This window comes from Sus scrofa, chromosome 13, assembly GCF_000003025.6.
Source record: "Sus scrofa isolate TJ Tabasco breed Duroc chromosome 13, Sscrofa11.1, whole genome shotgun sequence".
In the NCBI taxonomy this organism is placed as follows: Eukaryota; Metazoa; Chordata; class Mammalia; order Artiodactyla; family Suidae; genus Sus; species Sus scrofa.
In genome coordinates this window covers 50,539,976-50,558,700 of record NC_010455.5, presented here as the reverse complement: position 1 = coordinate 50,558,700, position 18,725 = coordinate 50,539,976, and the positions used below count along the sequence as shown (strand labels likewise).

Sequence of the window (18,725 nt, the reverse complement as noted above, 5' to 3'; positions counted from 1 at the left end):
TGGTCCCTCTGTCTTTAAGGATAAGGATGCTCCTATCGTAGGAAGGTCTTATGACCTGCAATAGGGATGAAGAAGTTCAAAAAATCCTTCTTACCCCTACTCTTTTTCAAATTCCTTTAGTTTGAAATATTCAATATGGGAGTTACCACTGTGGCACAGAGGGTTAAGGATCTGGAGGTGCTGCAGCTGGGACATAGGTCACAGCTACAGTTCAGAGTCAGTCCCTGGACCACGAACTTCTATATGCCACAGGTACAGCTGAAAAAGGAAAAAAACAAAAAACAACCTCAGTATGCCAAGATGCCATAGTTGAGGGTGCAAATGCAAAGTTTCTTAAGGTCTCTGAGGCTGATCTTTAAAATGAGTGGCTTGCAATAGTGCTGTGATTCCCTTACTCACTTATACATCACAGTCTCCTGGAGAGCTTTCAAAAAATAGAGATTCTTGGATCCAAACCTGAGAATTCTGATTTAGTAGCTTCTGGGGGTGCAGGTGGAGGTCTCAGGGCATCCATGTTCTTAATAAACCTCCACCAGAGATTCTAATCTATGATGCCCCCTCTGGCTCTCAAAGTCAATCGATTATCCTACAGCTTGTTTTTTTCTCTTGGCATCGTAGCTGGATTCTGATGTAAGAAGCTGCTGAGGTGGCAGCAGCAGAACATCATTAGTAGAAAGCATGACTAAATCATCTGTGCATCAAATGAGGCTAATTACACCAGCAAAAGCCTCCCTGTCAGCATAAGGATGAAATGCATAGTGGAAGCAGCTGGGAGAGATGTGCCCATTTCCTAAACTCATTCAGTAAGACGGAAGTGAGCTGAAGCAGTGCCCCTCACAGAAATTTCTAAATCTGCATGATAATCAAAAACATTGGATCACCAGAATAGAATTTGAATCTGAAAGCTTACAAGTCATAATTCAGATCATTTTCTCAGGACAACTTCACACTTGCATGCAAATGGTGGTCTGCTATTTTCTTTATACTAAATTCCATTTAAAAGACTCTGAGTTGATGTCTGTAAGAACAAGATTTTTAGACCTTCTGTTTATTGTCATTAATATAATTGTTTTTACCATGGAAGTGACTTATGTATGAATTTTACAATTGCCTTTGTTTTTCTTTAAATATTTTTGTGGTTATCCATGAAAAATGAGACTAGTAATATTTAACATGTATTAATGTAGTAATTTATGTATCTCTATCTCTACCAATGCCTGTTTTCTCATTTAGTTCTCTCAATAATTACATATAGAAATATTACTCTCAGGAGTTCCTGTCGTGGCTCAGTGGTCACAAACCCAACTAGTATCCATGAGGATGCAGGTTAGATCCCTGGCCTCGCTCATGGGTTAAGGATCTGGTGTTGCTATGAGCTGTGTTGCAGGTCACAGATGCAGCTTCGATCCCATGTTGCTGTGGCTGTGGTGTAGGCCAGTAGCTGCAGCTCCAATTTGACCCCTAGCCTGGGAACTTTGATATTCCATGAATGTGGTCCTAAAAAATACAAAAAAAGAAATAATACTCTCATATCTCTATTATATGATAAGGAATATGAGTTAAGGAAGCTGCCTAATATTACAGTTACCAAGGAGTAGAGCTGAGATTTGAATCCAGTAGACTGATTCTAGATCTTCCACTTTCATATTTATACCACTATTTCCCAAAGTATGAATTTTGGAAAGTAATGACACAGGATATTAGTGATTTCTAAAATAAAAAAAGCACCAATTAACTAAGGTTGAAGAATATTGGGTAAACAATTGGATTTTTTTCACGTATGATTTCTGTTTCTAAGTGTTCATGTGCTTTACAAATCTCTAAAATACTTACGCATAATTAATACATTTCCAAACCTCATTGAACACAAAACTCTTTTTGGTCAAGCTTTTAATTTGTTTTGTTTTTTTCTTTTTAGGGCTACACTTGTGGCATATGAAAGTTCCCAGCCTACACCACAACCACAGCAATGCCAGATCCGAGCTGCCTCTGGAACCTACACCACAGCTCATGGCAATGCTGGATCTTTAATCCACTGATCGAAGCCAGAGTTGGAACCCACATCCTCATGGGTTCTAGTTGGGTTCATTATCGCTGAGCCACAATGGGAACTCCAGATCTAGTCTATTTAGACCATTGTTTTGCAAACTAAGTCTATAAAATGATGGTCTGCAAATTGGTTGTCTGTGAAATGGTTGCTCTACCTTTCTGCCCACTGAGTCCAAGGTTTTACTTCTCTTTTATAGGACCAGGATGAAAGGAAGTCCCCACAAAGGAGAGGCCAACTATGCATCTGTTTTCTTTCAAAATGACCATTCAAGTAAATTGGTAATATTTTTCTGGAAAATAATTACCCGTGTATATGAAAATATGAAAAGGCTGCCAATTGTGGGGCGTTCAAAATAAACCCCTGGGGTAGGAAAAAATATTCAAATGTCCATTGAAAACTTCAAAATTAATTTTTTGCCTGTTTTGTTATGTAGATATATAAATTCAAATTCATTTGTATTTATAAATACCATAAATACAATATAATGAAGGATATATTTGATATACATTTTATATATTAGAGTAATAATGTATATAATTTGTAAGTAATTCAATATATATGGGTCGGGGATGGTTTATAATAATATTGAGGTGTTGTAAAATTGGGTTGTAATGATGGTTGCACAACTAAGAAGAAAAATAGCTAAGAATAAAAAATAATGATGATAATATTGAGGGATTGCTTAGCCATACCTGGGAAAAGCCTTTAATTTCTTTATATTCTTTGACCCAGCAATTTAACTTCTTGGAATGTATTCAATCTATCCCAAAGAAAGAACTTGCGTGTGTATAAATATTTCACTACAGGGATATTTTTCCAGAAGCTTGTGAGCATTGAAAACAGTTCAAATATCCAATGATTGGAGACTGGTTACATAAATTATGGTACTTCAGGTATCAAGAATCTTAAGAGGGAGCTATTAAAAATTATGTAATAGTAGAGAAAAAAAATTATGTGATAGTAGAGGAGTTGTCTTATGGAGCAGTGGGTTAAAAATCCAGCCTTGTCACTGTAGCAGCTTGGGTCGCTGCTGTGGTTTGGGTTCTCTCCCTGGCCCAAGAATCTTGACATGCTGTGGGTACAGCCAAAAAAAGAAAATTATGTGGTAGTAGAATATACTCTATATAGCCTGGGGGGGGAACAATGTAATTTTGTAAGTTAAAAAACAGATGACAAAAGATTATTGAATTCATATGCCTAGAAGAAAGGACTAACTGGAATGATAAAATGTTAATTAGTGGTACAATAAGGGGAAACTTTTATTTTCTTTATGCTTTCCTGTGCCATCCCAAGTTTTACACAATAAATGTGCATTTTTGAATTGTCATTTTAAGTCCCCAAATTTGATAACTATGAAAGGATATGGAATAACAAAGTCTTCCTAGCCCTGTCTCCCAGATAGCCCATTTCTCTCTCTAGTAGCATCCAGTGTTACTGGTTTCTTGTGCATATTTCCAAGAATCTGTTGTGTTGATAAAATTTGTATATTCATCATTCTTTTTACACTTTATCACACAAATAATAGCATACAGTACACAGTTTTGTAGTTTGCTATATTGAATAATCTTGTGTACCTATCATTTCACTTAAATGGGAATATATCTGAAGGATATATTCCTCAAAGTGGAATGCTTAGTCAAAGAATAGTAGGTTTCTTATCTGGATACGTATTGCCATATTGTTCTCTGAAGTAGTGTAAAAAATCATTTCATAATTTCTTCCCGTATTTTAATGGTTTGAGTTTGTTTTTGCATTTGAATTTAGATCCATTTAAATTTTTATCCTGGCTTAATGGATGCTTAATAAGAAAAACAAATTATTTAAAATACTAAACTCCTCACTCCTAGTGGAAATTCAAGTGCTGCTTTTCCCTACCTGTTAGATCACAGGATCTAGATGCAAATAAGGACATCTTGCAAAGGTTCAGTTTACGCAGCAGGTGAGTAGGATAGCCAGATCTCTGCTTGGCTCTGCGCAGGTTTATTTGCTTCCAGAGTCTCACTGTAGTGAAGAGGCAAGCCCTGAAAGCCTGATTTCCACCTTCATAAGAATTTTTCACTTCAGTGGAACTCAGGTCGCCATTTGGATTTTCCTCCTGAAATATTGTAAGTTGTTTTAATCATTTCAATAAAAAAAGTGGTCTCCCCTGCAGTATTGGGGTATGTGTGTATGGGCTGCATGAATTTGGTGTGGGACAGTGTGAGAGGACATAGGAAGAGAATTAATTTTATTCCTGCAGAGATTCTGTAGACCTATTCCTCACTGGTGAACCCAAGCAGCTGTACTGAAATGTCAGATGGATTTGCACAGCTGACTCAAGTTGCCGAAAAGAGAGGCGCATAGTAGTTCCATAAATTGAGCCTCTCCAGCCAAGCCCTGCTTAATATAGTTATGGCATGAGCTTAGCTGCAGTCACTCTCAGAAGCTCTGCAAGCACCACTGGGGTTCTTGGGGGAAAACATCTCTCAAGGTGTTATTGACCTGGGGGGACTTCTTGAGAATTTTTTAAAAAAAAAACTTCTTTGATTATTTTTCCTTTTCTAGTAAGATAGAAAAGTATAGAAAAGAATCATGTCAGAGCACAGCAGGAATTCAGATCAAGAAGAACCCTTTGACAGGGAGATTGACGAAGATGAAATCTTGGCCAACTTGTCCCCAGAAGAGCTCAAAGAACTGCAGTCGGAAATGGACGTGATGGCCCCTGACCCCAGGCTTCCTGTGGGAATGATTCAGAAGGATCAGACCGACAAGCCACCAACAGGAAACTTCGACCATAAATCTCTCGTTGATTATATGTATTGGCAAAAGGCGTCCAGGCGCATGCTGGAAGACGAACGGGTTCCTGTCACCTTTGTGCCATCTGAGGTAACCGGGGATTTGTGTACAAAGGAGAAATGGCTGCTCATTGCTGGGCTGGCACGTTTTCATATTGTGACTGTTATTCCTCAAGACTCTGTTTCGTCTTGTCGACCTTTATAGATAAATCAGAATATTTAATCTTACACTGGATCAAAACTCTGTAAAATATTTACATGATATAATTGGGAGGAAAAAGTAGTAACTTCTTGTTAATATCTCTTTTTAAAAAATCACTAGGGGGTTTCTTGTGCAGGAAAGCCTCTATTCTGTAGACATGATACTTAATGAATTAATTCATAACCCAGAGACGTTTGTCCTTATTGCTTTTTGGCTCACAGTTCCCTTTAATAAGCCAAAGAAAGCTCCGTGTCCTCTCTTTCTGGCACACGCATAGATAGTTCACATTTAATCTCAAGGGTGATACAGATCCTGAAGTCCAGTCACACACCCTGCGATTTAACTAAGTCAAATAACAAGAAAAATCCAGTATCACCACGGTGCCTTGGATATCAGTGATGAATTTAGATGGTGATGCTATTAAGAACTCTGTTTTAAAGAGAGTTCTTTCTTTAAATATGTTCTTACATGAAAACAAGAACTGTGGTTCAATCAATGAACTTGTATATCAGCAATAATCATTAATGTCTCACTTTAAAAGGACTTAGCAAAAAGAAGACAGAGATTCCCATAGGTAAAGTCTCTTTTAGTCATGCCTAATGATAGAGATCCATCTTGTGACATTATGGTCACACTGGCTGTAACTTAAGGAAAGTTCTAAACAGGTTTCCTGGTCAGGAGAGTTTAAACAAGTATAGCACTGAAGAAAATAAGTTGCTGGCTTGGTCAGGTTAAAGGGTAAGGTACAATCTGCAGACATTTTACAATGAGAGTAAAAGCCAATTCTGTATGAACACCAATGTTAGAGATTAAAAAGAAAAGGGTACTTTTACCACTTGCTCATCATTTTAGTATAAACAGCTTGATAGTTGGCTCCCCCTCCTGACTCAAATGAGAAATGCAGCGATGAAGGCTTTAGGTAGTTCAGGTGTGGTGTTAATTCAAGTTGTACTGTAATCTTATGAGCCGTAAAATCAAGCCATTTTTTTAATTTTAGGTTTATTTTTAATTGAGATAACATTGGTTTATAATATTATATAAGTTTGATGTGTACAACATTATATTTATACTTCTATATACCCTACAGCATACTCAGCACCAAAAATTTAGTTTCCGTCACCACACACTTGATCCCCTTTACTCATTTTGTCTCCCTAAGATCAAGTTTCTGCTCAGAAAACACTTGTGTCAAACTGCTAAACACACACACACACACACACACACATATATATATATATATTTTTTTTTTTGTCTTTTTAGGCCTCACCCGCAGCCATATGGAGGTTCCCAGGCTAGGGGCTGAATCAGAGCTACAGCTGCCGGCCTACAGCACAGCCACAGAAACACCAGATCCGAGCCACATCTGCAACTTACACCACAGCTCACCGCAATGCCAGAAGCTAGGCCAGGGATTCAACCTGTGTCCTCATGGATCCTAGCAGATTTGTTTCCACTAAGGCATGACAGGAACTCCTCAAACTACACCAGCTTTTAAAATGATACCTATGCAGTACACATACTTTATGGGAAAGTGTGTAATTGATGTGCAAACATGTAATAAACATTATTGATAATAGATGATTATTTTCCTTCCCAGACTAAGCTGTGTTTTTAAGTATCTGAAAATCCTGTGTCCTTTTGTAACTGGCTCTGCCTCCTAGACACTTTCCATATGGAGGAACTGGACTAGAAATCTGAACCTGGACTATCCAGGGCAGTTTTTACAGAGCTGAGCAGACAAAGTTAAGGGTTTTGGTATGTCCCAAAATATCAAACTGCTCTAATTTTTCCACAACATCTCGTTTCTTCATATTTTGTTGTACACATTATATTAGATTGGCAAACAAATTGATATGTGAATTTTGGTTAGGACAGTAAGGTAATTATTGTGTAATGCAGAGCTATTGAATATTGAACCCAGAACTACTGAACATAAAGATGCCCATTCAGTTCTATACAAAACAAAGAGTTCAATGAATGGATAAATGACTCCATAAGATTTTCAAAACAAACAACTTTTAACTTTCTGGAATTGAACACCATCTTTGAGTGTCTGAAAACAAAATTTACTAGGTTTTATTTTAATACATGGGATGAGAAAAACTCAACCAAAAATGTGTGTATGTGTGGGTGTGTATGCCTATAAAAATTTATCTTTATTTTGGTTGTATTTGCTGGCAAAACTAGTATGTGTACTTTCTTTTAAAAAATTCAGACTTTTGGAGTTCCAGTCGTGGTGCAGCAGAATTGAATCCAACTAGGAACCATGAGGTTTTGGGTTCAATCCCTGGCCTCCCTCAGTGGCTTAAGGATCTGGCATTGCTGTGAACTGTGGTGTAGGTCACAGACAGGCTTGGATCTGGCATTGTTGTGGCTGTGGCGCAGGCTGGCAGTTGTAGCTCTGATTCGATCCCTAGCCTGGGAACCTCCATATGCCGTGGGTACGACCCTAAAAAGACAAAAGACAAAAAAAAAAAAAAAATCAAACTTTCTAAAGTTACATAACGTAAAATCTGAAAATCTCTCCAATCTTTCCCTTTCTCAGTTCTCTTAAGATACTAAGACTAATCTGGCAAACACTACAACAGACTTTTTCTAAATGTTTATAAGCCTTTACATGAGGTTTGTGTGTAATATCAGTATACATATACCAATATATACACATAAATACACACACATACAAATGGAATAAGTACATACAGCTTATTTGCTTACTTTTTTCACTTAGTAATAAATCTTTTTATTACCTCCAGGAGAGATTGCTCTGCTTCATATATCTACTTCATATTTCTTCACTGCTATGTATTGTAACTTCTCTTTTAGGAAAAACCTCAAGAGCAGCGCAAAGAAATAGACAAAGGTAATAAAAATATGTCCCAGTATTTAAAGGAAAAGCTCAATAATGAAATTGCTGCACATAAACGAGAATCAAAGAGCAGTGACAATGAACAAGAAACAAATGATGATGATGAAGATAATGAAGATGATGAAGACGATGAAGAAGATGATGCAGAAGATGAAGAAGATGAGGGTGATGAGAGTGATGAAAAAACAAAAGGAGAAGAGGAAGGTGAGGTGAAGGAGCCAATCAGAAATGGTGAGAGCAACTGCCAGCAGGTCCCTAATAAAGCATTTGAAGAACAGAAAGACAGACCAGAGGCCCAAGAAAAATTTGAGAAAAAGATATCAAAATTAGATCCCAAGAAGCTGGCTCTAGATACAAGTTTTTTGAAAGTAAGTGCTCGGCCTTCTGGAAACCAAACAGACCTGGATGGGAGCTTGAGGCGAGTGAGACAAAATGACCCTGACATGAAGGAACTCAACCTGAACAACATTGAAAACATCCCCAAAGAAATGTTATTGGACTTTGTCAACGCGATGAAGAAAAACAAACACATCAAAACCTTCAGTTTAGCCAATGTGGGTGCGGATGAGAGCGTGGCTTTTGCCTTGGCTAACATGCTGCGTGAAAATCGGAGCATTACCACCCTCAACATCGAGTCCAACTTCATCACAGGCAAGGGAATCGTGGCCATCATGAGGTGTCTCCAGTTTAATGAGACCCTCACCGAACTTCGGTTTCACAATCAAAGGCATATGTTGGGCCATCATGCTGAAATGGAAATATCCAGGCTTTTGAAGGCAAACACCACTCTTCTGAAGATGGGGTACCATTTTGAGCTTCCAGGTCCCAGAATGGTGGTAACCAATCTGCTCACCAGGAATCAGGATAAACAAAGGCAGAAAAGACAAGAAGAACAAAAACAGCAGCAACTCAAAGAGCAGAAGAAGTTGATAGCCATGTTGGAGAACGGGTTGGGTCTGCCCCCTGGGATGTGGGAGATGCTGGGAGGACCAATGCCCGATTCCCAGATGCAGGAGTTCCTCCAACCTCCTCCTCCTAAATCTCTTCATCCCCAGACAGCCCCCTTCAGTCGACGAAATGAAGTAATGGCAAAACCAGCGCAGCCTCCGAAATACAGGACGGACCCCGACTCCTTCCGCGTGGTGAAGCTCAAGAGGATCCAGCGCAAATCACGGATGCCGGAAGCCAGAGAACCACCTGAGAAAACCAACCTCAAAGATGTGATCAAAACGCTCAAACCGGTGCCGAGAAATAGGCCACCCCCATTGGTGGAAATCACGCCCAGAGATCAGCTCTTGAATGACATTCGTCACAGCAACATCGCCTATCTTAAACCTGTAAGTAAGAGGAAGGAGAAATGTTTACTGTGGTGTATGTTCACCATCTCTTCACTCTATTCCCTGTTCTTTTAATACCAAGAGATTCTCACTAACTGGAACTGAGGGAATCCCATCAGCATTACCCATAGATCTAAATTACACACATCTCTATAACTTCTGTAACAGTGACACTAACAGCTAACTAACATTTATTGAGCACTTATTGTGGGTCAAATTCATTATATAAATTAATACTTAAAATCACCTTAACAATCCTATAAGGTAGGTATGATTCTCCCCGTCTTGTAAAAAGAGGAAGCTGAGGAGTTTCCTTGTGGTACAGCAGGTTGGGGATCTGGCTGTTGTCACTACAGCAGCTTGGATCAGTGCTGTGTGCAGGTTCCAACACTGGCCCAGGAACTTTTGCATGCCACCATCCAGGCCAAAAAGAAAAAAAGGAAACTGTCAGATTTATTCATCCTATCCACATAGAGCTGACAAGCAGAGATCCCAGGAACCTCATGCAGGAATAGGTAAGAATGAGGCCAAATTAGGCCAGTCCTTGGTAGATGGGTGCTTCCACAGTACTTTTAGAATGTTCGATTCTTTTTTTGGTAGATGAATGGAGACTACCTAAAACTGCAATTATATTCTTTTTTTTTAGCAGACAGACAATAATAAACTTCAGATTAGTGTCTCCATAAATGAATGGAGCTTTAAAATATTTTACTATTTCAGTTGCCATATTGACTATGGCTCACTATTACTGCTGCTGATAGGTGAAAATGTTTTATTCCTTGCAGCCATAGAAATAATTTTTTATGGTCATTACTATGAGGGCATTTATGGAGGCTGAAAGGTGTGTATCCAAAAGTCATAGGTAATAGGTAATTAACTGTATTATTTTAAAGCCTTGAGAGTTCCCACTGTGCACAGTGGATTAAGGATCTGAGGTTGCTGCAGCTGTGAGGTAGGTCAAAGCTGTAGCTCAGAATTGATTCCTGACCCAGGAACTTCCATATGCCATGGTGTGGCCAAAATAGAATAGAATAAAGTAAAATCTAATGTGTAATTTAGCCAAGATATTACATTGAAAAAATAGTGTATTATTTCTTCATATAGATGGAGAGTTTTTTCAAGATATTTTAAAAAATTTTCATATAACCTAGTTCTTTTTCTGCTTAAAGAGCTTTATATTTTAAAATAATTAATTATTCTCATATACATGTATGTATGTCCTTATTCCCATCTTGTAGTAATACAGAATTGACAACATTTCATTCCTCAAAATTGAAGAGGACTTTGAACTGTGATTTAGAGGGACTCTGATTCTTCCTGGGGAAGGGGCCAGGGTGAGAACATCAAAGGTTACATAAAATCAGGCAAGAGTCCTCTGCCTGCCCTTGGGCACAATATCAACCTGCTCTTCTCCAGGCTGCCAGACCTCTGTAGAGGGTGGATCAGGGTGTTATTTTGAGAGAAACCAGCGCTGTCACTCTGTAACCAGTCCTCAAAGAAAATCCAAGTAGCCTTTGTGGCTACACAGTTAGAAAATAACATTAGTCTGAAAAGAATAAAGAGTAGTCTTTTAAAAATGTGCATTAAAAATAAAATAAAATAAAATAAAAATCTGCATTAAAGGTGGCCCCTGGAGGAGTTCCTGTTGTGGCTCAGCGGAAATGAACCCGACTATTATCCATGAGGAAGCAGGTTTAATCCCTGGATTTGCTCACTGGGTTGGGGATCTGGTGTTGCCGTGAGCTGTGGTGTAGGTTTGCAGACACAGCTTGGATCCCACGTTGCTATGGCTGTGGGTCACCTGCTGACCCATAATGGGAACTCCAAAATGTATATTTTAGACTCAGTAAAATACTATAAACTTCAGCAGTGGTGATGTCACAAGATCCCAGCAGAAAGGGCTATTTTGGGATGGTCAAATGAGACAGCAATATTCACTGTAAGGAGATAAAACTAAAGGTTACAGGGTTTTCCCCTTCCATTTGTGTTGGAGGACAGAGATGATCTCCAAACCCTGGATTTTCATATATGAAGTTAAAATCCATGTGAGGGGAGTCCCGGGGTGGCTCAGTGGGTTAAATATCTGGTGTTGTCATTGCTGTGGCTCTGATCATTGTAGTGGAACAGGTTCAGTCCCTGGCCCAGGAACTTCTGCATACCAAACTTTCCAGCCAGCCAAAGGAAAAAAAAAAACCCAACTGGGAAATCTTATGATTATTTTTCTAACTGATACTCAACTAAAAAATTAATTTCCATACACATCCTTAGAAATTACTTATTCTTTTTATTTTTCTTTTCATGGCTGTACCTGCAGCACATGGAAGTTCTTAGGCTAGGGTTGAACCAGAGCTGAAGCAGTAGGTCCGTGCAGAGCCATAGAAGCACTGGATCCAAGCCACATCTGTGACCTATGCCTCAGCTTGTGGTGACACTGGATTCTTAACCCACTGAGTAAATCCACAGATTGAACTGGCATCCTCATAGACACTATGTCGGTTTTTGTTGTTGTTGTTGTTTTTGGTCTTTTTAGGGGTACATCCATGGCATGTGGAAGTTCCCAGGCTAGGGGTTCAATTGGAGCTGCAGCTGCCAGCCTGCACCACGCTGAGCAAGGCCAGGGATCAAGCCTGATGTCCTCATGGATGCTAGTTGGGTTTGTTACCACTGAGCCACAACAGGAACTCCACTATGTTGGGTTCTTAACCGACTGAGCCACAATGGGAATGCCACAACAATTATTTATTCTTAAAGGAAAAACCATGAGTTCTTTTTTTCTTTCCTAGACTTGGAAATGTTTTTGAGTTTTCTAGCTCATAAACTAGTAAGGTTATATTTTAAATTTGTATTTCTTCCTTTTAATGTTGATTCTCTCCTCATCTCATGCTTCTGGCTTGGGATCCTTGAAATGAAGTTTCTAGCAGAAAGGAAAGACTGTGTAATTGCTTAGCTCAACTTCTGCCACCTCCAAAAAGTTGCCCATTTAATTCAGTTTAAGAAGATGTATTGAAAACTAGTGGACTATAAACCTAATCTCCAGGCTTGTTTTGTTTGACCTGAGTGTAGTACAAATTATAGAATAACACATAATAAATAACATCTAGGAGTTCCCATCGTGGCACAGTGGAAACAAATCCGACTAGGAACCATGAGGTTGTGGGTTCGATCCCTGGCCTCCCTCAGTGGGTTAAGGATCCGGCATTTCCATGAGCTGTGGTGTAGGTTGCAGATGCAGCTCAGATCCCATGTTGCTGTGGCTCTGGTGTAGGCCAGCAGCTGTAGCAATGATTCGACCCCTAGCCTGGGAACCTCCACCTGCCATGGGTGAGGCCCTATTAAAAAAAAAAAAAAAAAAAAAAGGCAATAAATAAATAAATAACATCTAGATATATGGGGAGCACTTGGAACATCAAATCCAGCCTCATGGGGCTTACATGTACATGGCACAAGTCAGCTAGATCAGTGTATTGGCTTCTCCCTTAAGATAGGTAATAGACTCTGCAGTTTTCCCTCAGTTCTACCATGCCCTACTGCCTAATACCTGGCTTTATCACTCATTTACATGACTTATTTGACTCCTGTACAATTTCTTTAGTCTGTCGTGTTGTTCTTACTATTTTTAGCTATTTTAAACCTTGTCTTGTCTAACTGAATTTATTCACTAATTTACTTTTCTTTGAGTTGATAACTGAATCAGTATGATGCCAGCCCCAAACAAAAACATTAGGCTTGTACAGGTTTATCCCTCCCTCATAAATGTATGATTTCCTTTCACCTTTAAAAATGTTGTGGTCTGATCACTACCTACCATCCAGATGAGTATTTGTACTTTTCACTGAGATAAAAATCTCATCTGCAGCAACTATTTAATTCACCGAGGCCCACTGCATCATATGCAACCTTTGTGCTATATACACACACATCTTTTTGAAAAACCAATTTTAGGAGTTCCCATTGTGGTGCAGCGGAAACAAATCTGACTAGGAACCATGAGGTTGTGGGTTCGATCCTTGGCCTCGCTGGTGTTGCAATGAGCTGAGGTATAGGTTACAGACATGGCTCAGATCCTACATTGGTGTGGCTGTGGTGTAGGCTGGCAACTGTAGCTCCAGCTAGACCTCTAGCCTGGGAACCTCCATATGCCACAGATGCGGCCCTAAAAAGGCAAAAGAAGATAAAAACCTAATTTTAAATTGGGTTGTGATGATCATTGTACAACTATAAATGTAATAAAATTCATTGAGTAATTTTAAAAAACTAATTTTAACTAACAAGAGAAGGAGGAACTCCCTAACAATGCCGCAAGTTGATTTTTGTTTCTTATAAGTTTTATGTTTTTATATCAGATCTATCTGTTTTTACATCAGATCTTCACAGTTTCTGTCTTTATTGTTTTTCTTTTTTTCTTTTTTTTTCTTTTTTGGTCACACCTGTGGCATCTGAAAGGTCCGGGGCCAGCAATCAAATCTGAGCCAGAGCTGTGACCTACACCACAGCTGCATCAGTGCTGGATCCTTAACCACTGTACTGGGCCAGGAACTGAACCAGCATCTCCACAGAGACAGGCAGAATCATTAACCAACTGCTCCCCGAGGGAACTCCTATTGCTTTTCTTTTTGTTTGGTTTCTTGTTTTTTGTTTGTTTGTTTTGCTTTTTAGGGCTGTACTCTTGGCATATAAAAGTTCCCAGGCTAGGGGTTGAATCAGAGCTGTGGCAGCCAGCCTACACTATAGTACAGCAACACCAGATCTGAGCTGCATCTGCAACCTACACCACAGCTCACAGCAATGCCGGATCCCTGACCCACTGAGCGAGGCCAGGGATTGAACCCACATCTTCATGGACACTAATCGGATTTGTTTCTGCTGCACCACAAGAGGACTCCTGGGTTTTGGTTTTTTGGTTTTGGCTGTGCATACAGCATATAGAAGCTCCCTCACCAGGGATTGGATACATGCCACAGCAGTGACAATGCTGGACTTTAATCTACCGACCCCCAAGGGAACTCCTGGTTTCTGTCTTTTGTGTTCTGCTTATTAGAAATGGCTTTTCTGAAGCTTAGTAAGATATTTGCCTATTTTTCTACTGTTATAGCTTTTGGTTTTAATTTTTTAGTAATTTTATTGAATATGTGCATTTCCACTGGCATCAAACAGTCTTGTAGTATTAGCTTGATTTTTTTTTTTTTCCTTGTCTTTTTAGGGTCGCACCCGCAGCATTTGGAGATTTCCAGGCTAGGGGTCGAATCAGCTGGAGCTGTTGGCCTATGCCACAGCCACAGCAACTCAGGATCCGAGCTGCATCTGTGACCTACACCACAGCTCATGGCAATGCTGGATCCTTAACCCACTCAGTGAGGCCAGGGATTGAACCTATGTCCTCATGGATGCTAGTCAGTTTCATTTCCACTGAGCCACGACGGGAACTCCAGCTTTTGGTTTTTAAAAAAATATTCCATATTATAAATTAAAGGATTCAATTTTAGAAGTAAGTAGGAAGCAAGAAGCTTTATTTCTTTGCCAAATAGCTAACCACTCACTGATCGTTTAGGGACTCGTTCTTTTTTTTTTTGTTTCTTTGTTTTGTCTTTTTAGGGCTGCACCTGAGGCATATGGAGGTTCCTAGGCGAGGGCTCAAATTGGTGCTGTAGCCACAGGCCTACGCCACAAGCACAGCAACATGGGTTCTGAGTCCCATCTGCAAACTATACCACAGCTCATGGCAACACTGGATCCTTAACACACTGAGCAAGGCCAGGGATCAAACCTGCATCTTCATGGATGCTAATCAGATTCTTTCTGCTGAGCCACTATGGGTATTCCCATAGGGAGTCATTCTTTTCCCAGTGATCTCAACTGCCATCTTGGTCATATTTTAAATATGTCAATATGTCTCTGGGTTTACTATGTTGGGTCATTGCCATGTTTTGATTTTTAAAATACTTTTATTGATTTGGAACACTTCCATACATATATAAGGAAGAACATACTATAAAACTATTTTTCCATTCAACGATACAAAGGACACAGTTTTGACTGTTGCAGCTTTGTGGTTAAACAACTGGCATCAGCCATTTTGTTGATTGGTGTTCTCCATGGGTGAGTCCTACCAAGTTATAGTCATACCTTCCCTTCCTAAAAGTCTGGCGCTAGGGAGGGAGAGAGTCAGAAGCATGTGGAGGACCTTTTGGTTTGCAGGCTGTGTAGACAGTAGCAACACATCCAAGGTTCTCCCATGGGCAGGATGTTGGGAAACCTTTTTAGCCAAAGGCTGTGGGCAGAGAGAAGTGGCTGAAGAGGGCCCATAGCATGGGGCCAAAATGGTTCATCAAAATGGCAGGTGGACATGGGCAATGGGAGAGACATTTTCATTTTCTTTTTTTTGGCCTCCCCATGGTATGTGAGTTTCCAGGCCAGGGACTGAATCTGAGCCACAGTTGTAACCTAAGCCGCAGCAGCGGCAACATGGGATCCTTTAACCCACTGTGCAGAGGCCGGGGATTGAACTGGCATCCTGGCGATGCGGAGACACCACCAATCCCTTTTTACTCACTATTATATGAACTCTTAGCTTCCTTTGAACTCTCTCAGCATTCTCTGAAAGGTACATCCAGGATGGATGGATGACTCTTCCTCCTAAAAGGTTTCACCACTTGACACCCTTTAAGAACTTGTTTTATCTTTAAATTGTTTCTGTGAAACAAATCTCAGAGTTGATTTGCAGTCAGTCTTACATTACTCTTTTATAATTATTTTTCTTTTGGGGGGGTTGCCAAATAGTATTTTAAAATTTAGTTAAGTGTTTCACATTAGGAATGTGCTTCCAAGAGGAAAGACCAGTATTTAAAAGAACATATATTTTATATTGTTACAATGGAATTTATTTGGTGGTTAAGGCATGCATATTGAAATCAGGCAGACTCGGGTTCAAATCCTATTCTTCCACTTCCTAGCCCTGTCTGCGACCTTAAGCAAATTGATTTTTCTCTGAGCCTGTTCCCTCTTGACAAGGTGGTTGTGAGATGAAGTGAGAAAATGCTTTAATAATAAGAGTTGGAGTTGCTGCTGTGGTGTAGTTGGTTAAGAATCTGACTATGGTGGCTCGGGTCACTTCAGAGGTGCAGATTCAATCCCTGGCCTGGTGCAGTAGGTTAAAAGGATCTGGTTTTGCCTTGTAGGTTGCAGCTACAGCTGTAATTTAATCCTTGGCCCAGGAAATTCCATATATTGGTGTGGCCATAAAATTAAAATATTTTTTAGAAGTGTTAATGTTGATTACTAACTAGTATCATTTACTCCTTATGGTTGCCTTGTGGATGAGATACCGTCAGTTTATAGCTGAGAAAATTGGTGCCCAGTACCACACAATTAGTAAGTGCTAGTATTAGGATTTGAACCAGGCACATTCCAGTAGCTGCCCTCTTGTTTATAGGATAAGCTTCACTGAGTGCTCAGAGCCCTTGGATCTGTCCCTGTCATCAGTAAATGCCCAGTTCATGGTGGCTGGTTTTTATTGTCGTTTTATCATGATTTGGGTGGGGGGACTCTGGCTAGGATTTATAATTCATTTTATACCCTTTGAGACATGTACATTTTGTCATCTTTGCTGTAAAACACTTGAATATCCAGATTAATTTTTCTCCTTTTTTTTTTTAAAAATGCTTAAATCACAGGTGCAACTGCCAAAAGAACTGGCATAAGCAGCAATGAAATAATCTAGAAGAAGAAACTGATGTAATGACTCCTGGATTAGAGCTTGCAGATGATTTCAGCGGTGTACTTCTGGATCCAGGTGGTGGAATTGGGAACAATGCTAACATCTGATAGGAGTATTTTGTGAAAGGCAGAATGCTTGGCTCAAGACAAGATAGGGGCTGAAAAGGCAGGGGGAAGGAGATAAAATATCAGTCTTTATCTTGCACCTTTTCTACTTTGCAGTCAGTTTGAGTGACTTACATGAAATGTAGAGTCCTCCAACCAAAGTTAAAAAATTTTTTTTTCATAAATGTTTGCTTTACTATTGCTTTCTCCTGGTAAAAAACAATAAATACTATAAAAGTTCTAACTATTATATTTCCATTTTCTTCTCCTTATGTCTACTCTGCTGTAATTCATCACACAGTATCTTAAAGGGAACAAAACGTTGTTTCACTCTATGGAAAGGTGAGGGGTAAATTGAACTCCAGGCCCTTCCAAGTCTTTGAAAATGGAGAATTTTTAATTAGCTTTTCTTGGAGAATCAGCTGTGAGCTCCAGTTTCCAATCCTGATAGCTTTCTCTCTTGCCCATTTCCCTGTGTGTTAGGGTATACTTTTGATAGGGGTATCTGTGAAGAGCAGAACACTTAAGCCACGGTACATGGAGAAAACAGTATTTCCAGAAAAAGTAACAGGGAAAATAAACCATGCATATATGTGAAACTGCCCTGTTCCATACGTATAGAGACAATGGGAGGTAGCATGCTGGTTTCAGGGGAAAAAACTTTATGAATAATATGGTTATTGCTAAGCTTTTGGTTTTAGCTGAGTGTGTGTGTGTGTGTGTGTGTGTGTGTGTATTTAAGTTTAGTCTGTGAATGATCTTGATCTTGTTCTCAAAAATCTTCTAAAGGAAACTAGCCATAGGATTAAATTTAAATTTGTTATCCTCTCATTCAAGGCCCTCCGTTGCCTCTTCTCAATTTAGTAATTGTCTTATTTGCCACAAATTTTTTGTATTATTCTTGATAAAACATCTCATGCTTCTGCTCCCATTGACCATTCTATAGAATGTCCTGAGAGACTCCACAAAAATCTTCCAGAAAACTCCAACCCCAGTGTTCTTTCTACCTTAAAAAAAAAAAAAAAAAAAAAAGTTCTTAGAACCATTAATTATTCCTTCTAGTCACTAGGTGCAGAGATCTGAAATTTTGTGTAGAAGTGGTGTGAACCTTAGAAATCAGGAAATCAGACTTTGTTGCTTTTTCTCTCTTCTTTACCTGAGCAACTAATTAGTACCTGGCTCTGTTCTCCTTTTATAAATCATAGGTGGTAACACCACAGGCAAAACAGGCTAGGAGAGAATGGACTTAATGGGGACAAAATTAATGCATTATTTGGAAGGACAAGCCATGGGAAAGAAATATGGTTTTTTTTTTTTTTTTTTTTTTTTTTTTTGCCATACCTTTGTAAGTTCCCAGGCCAGGCATCAAACCTGTGCCACTGCAGTAACCAGAGCCACAGTAGTGACAGTGCCAGATCCTTAACCCACCAAGCCACAAAGGAACTCCCCATTTTTTAAAGATAATTTAGTGGATACAAAAGTATCCAAATTTAAATAGAGTTTTCAATCAAGTAACTAATTTTAGAATAGCCAAAGGTTGAGAGTTTTGTTTTCTCCTACTTTCCTATTTCTGTAAACTTTCTTGCATACCAAGCCAGATGGTTTTATTTATTTATTTATTTATTTTTACTCTTTTTGTTGTTGTTGTTGTTGTTGTTGTTGATGCTGCTGCTGCTAT

The 18,725-nt window shown here is 39.3% G+C and overlaps 1 protein-coding gene and 1 long non-coding RNA gene across 2 annotated transcripts in view; both read left to right on the top strand.

Annotated features, from left to right (window-relative positions):
* The window catches only part of LOC110256266, a 34,598-nt gene extending 31,708 nt beyond the window's left edge, over nt 1-2,890 (top strand). The window contains exon 2 of the long non-coding RNA XR_002337627.1: nt 2,247-2,890. This is a non-coding gene — a long non-coding RNA (uncharacterized LOC110256266). The remainder of the gene's footprint in view (nt 1-2,246) is intronic.
* Nucleotides 4,355-17,294, top strand: LMOD3 (leiomodin 3). The gene is made up of 3 exons (XM_013981880.2): nt 4,355-4,915; nt 7,850-9,229; nt 16,900-17,294. Exons 1-3 carry the CDS (start codon nt 4,622-4,624, stop codon nt 16,924-16,926), a joined length of 1,701 nt encoding a protein of 566 aa, XP_013837334.2. The 5' UTR covers nt 4,355-4,621; the 3' UTR covers nt 16,927-17,294.